A 2,755-nucleotide genomic window follows, 5' to 3' on the forward strand; every position below is an offset into this window, starting at 1 on the left:
TTGACCTGCACGATCCACAGGTACACCTTCCACCTCACCAAACCACGCCCACCTGAACTCCCCTCTCTCACTCCCTCCCACGCCCTCACTCTCTACGTTTCTTCCTGCCTCCTGCACACCGCTAGGTTCTTCAGCGTCCCCTTCCTCACACCTCATCTGTCTACTCACGGCCATGTCCCTCGGCGCCCCTCCAAGCCAGCAGCAGCCCCAGCACCCGGGCCCTCTAAATCATCGCCTCAGGGCCGCGTCCCACCAATGATGTGGTTGGTTCACGTAACAAGGTCGAAGAACCATTAGTTTCGGTTCACACCTTGATGCCTTGGACCATACCTGTCACCCTTCTTGCTCCCTCTCTCTCTCTACCTTCATATACGGTTTAAATCTCTATCTTTCCAAGTACTGGTTCTCCATCATACTGGTTCCTTAATGCACCAGCAGGCAGTAATAAGGTGTTTTCGTACCGGGTTGTGTGTTGCGGTTTGTTATTTTTTGGTGTTCGTGTGTCAAAGAGTGAAAGATAAAATAGAGAGTTGTGTTGGATTTTTTTTTTTTTTTTTTTTTTATCTTTTTATTTTTCTGTTTTTAGGTTTTCTTTTTATGCAGGATTTTGTTGAGTCAATACACGATTGTTATATTTATGGTGTCTGGCAAGGTTATTTGTGTGTGTGTGTGTGTGTGTGTGTGTGTGTGTGTGTGTGTGTGTGTGTGTGTGTGTGTGTGTATGTGTGAGAGAGTGTGAGTGAGTGTGAAGGTGTACAATATATCTTTCTGCACGTACACACTCTCACAAAAAAAAAAAATGTTTGTGTAGAAAGAGAATCTCATTTATACCTTCACTCTCCCTTTTTTTTTCTTTCCCTTCTTTCCTTTTCCCTATTTTATACCTTTACTGTCCCTTATTTCCCCTCCCTTCTCTCCCTTTTCCTTCCCCTCTTCTTTTCTCTTTCCTCTTTTCTCTTTCTCACCTCAAGGAAGTTCTCAATCATAACATCATAGGACGAAACTTTTCAAAAACTTACTACTTTGCATTCATTCCTCTAATCCATACTGTCCTGCTGCAAATGTGTACCAGAACTCTACTTTTCAGGTTTCTTTGCTGCTTAGTCTATGGTTGTCTGTACTGGTTCACGGTGGAGTGGTGGATGTGGCGAAGTGGAGTTGTTAGGATCCACTCGCGAGGATAATGAAGGAAGGATGTAGTCAGTGTAGTGGAAGTTGTGCTGGTGGTGATGGCGGTGGAGGGTGTTGGTAGTGGTGGTGGTTGAGGTGGGAAATATAAAGGTATACATAAAATTACCCTTGTATTGCTCTTTTCCGGTTTATTAAGAGTCACTTGCGTGTGTGTGTGTTTTGTGTCATTATGTTCGTGTGTATGTTACGTAACGTGTCTATTTTTTAAGCTGGGTTCGCCGTAAGAAAGGAAAAAGATGTGAGTTATCGTACATATACATTCATTATGAAAAAAAAAAAATAGTATCTACAATTTTTTCCTCCTCTGTACATTTTTTTAACCTAACGCCGGCCAGTTAGTTGACAGCTCGACGACAGCCCCTGCAGAGTGCTCCTGACGGGGAACATGCAAGCGTGTCCTTTCCTTCTTTCCTCTCGCCAGGCCGCTCTAATAGCCGTATCCATAGGCGGGCTTGGGGCAGTCAGTGACGTAGGCGATCTTGTCCTTGGTGACCGTCACGTACTTGGGCACGTACTCAGTCTGGTAATGGGTCTGGTACTGCACCTGGGTCTTGAGCACCGGAACTGGGGTGTACTGGGTGGTGTAGATGGTGTTGTAGATCATCTGGGTGTTGTACTTGGTGATGTACTGGGTCTCTGTGACGTACTTGGGAACGTACTGCTGGGTGGTGACGTAGTGGGTCTGGTATTGGGTATGGTACTGGGTCTGCACCTGCGTCACGTACTTCACCTGGGTCTTGTGCACGGTCTCGGTGATGTACTTGGGCACGATCTGGGTGTTGTAGACGGTGGTGTACAGGGTGTTGTAGTTGGTGCGGTACAGGGTGGTGGGCACGATCTCCTGCTTGAAGATGGTGGAGTACACGGGATACTGTGGGGGAGAGGACACCAGCGGGCACCGTCAGGAGGAAGCATAAACAGTAAAAGTCAGGTATCCATCAGAGAAGCAAAGCTAGAACACATGATACAAGAACAAAACAAAGAAAAATCCATTAGGCAGGTATTTTAAGGTAAGACACAACATTTCACGACTTGTCACGACTTGTCACGACCCGCAGCACTCACCTCCTGAACCTGATGCTGCACCTTAGTGATGTAGGCAGTCTTGTCGTAGCACGGGGCAGGGTAGCCAGGATCAGGGTCAGCTAGGGTGGCCGCAGCAGCCAGCACCACCACCAGGACTTGGGCGAGACCAGACATGTTCTGTGGCGAAGGGAAGGAAGCAAGGGAGTGTTAGTTTTGAGTTCCTGTTTAGGTTTGTTGGATTTGTGGCTTGGTTAGTGAGGGAAGAAATGACTTGCCGGGGGGGAGGGTTGGTTTTGGTTGTTTTTTTGGGTGGCAGAGTAACTTTTGGGGTGCTTGGGCGGGGAATGGGTTATATTTTGGGGGTAGGGAACCGTGGAAAGGGTTACTATTTTAGATTTTTTTTTTTCCGTGAAGACTAAATTTTTTTTTGTTGGCAGTAAAAACAATAGTAGAGGACTCGACCAAGTGTTAGTCGCCACGAGGCCAGCACATCATGAGTCCTGGCTTGGGTTTGGGTGACGCAGGGCTTGTTGGACAC

The 2,755-nt window shown here is 47.0% G+C and overlaps 1 protein-coding gene across 1 annotated transcript in view; it reads right to left on the bottom strand.

Annotated features, from left to right (window-relative positions):
* Positions 1-1,434: 1,434 nt before the first annotated feature.
* The window catches only part of LOC135103763 (uncharacterized), a 1,506-nt gene continuing 185 nt past the window's right edge, over positions 1,435-2,755 (bottom strand). The window contains exons 2-3 of the mRNA XM_064010461.1: positions 2,257-2,394; positions 1,435-2,062 (exon numbers count right to left, since the gene is read on the bottom strand). Coding sequence (XP_063866531.1) covers positions 1,619-2,062; positions 2,257-2,394 — 582 coding nt within the window. The 3' untranslated portion in view covers positions 1,435-1,618. The remainder of the gene's footprint in view (positions 2,063-2,256; positions 2,395-2,755) is intronic.

The sequence above is a fragment of the Scylla paramamosain genome, chromosome 9, assembly GCF_035594125.1.
Source record: "Scylla paramamosain isolate STU-SP2022 chromosome 9, ASM3559412v1, whole genome shotgun sequence".
Lineage (NCBI taxonomy): Eukaryota > Metazoa > Arthropoda > Malacostraca > Decapoda > Portunidae > Scylla > Scylla paramamosain.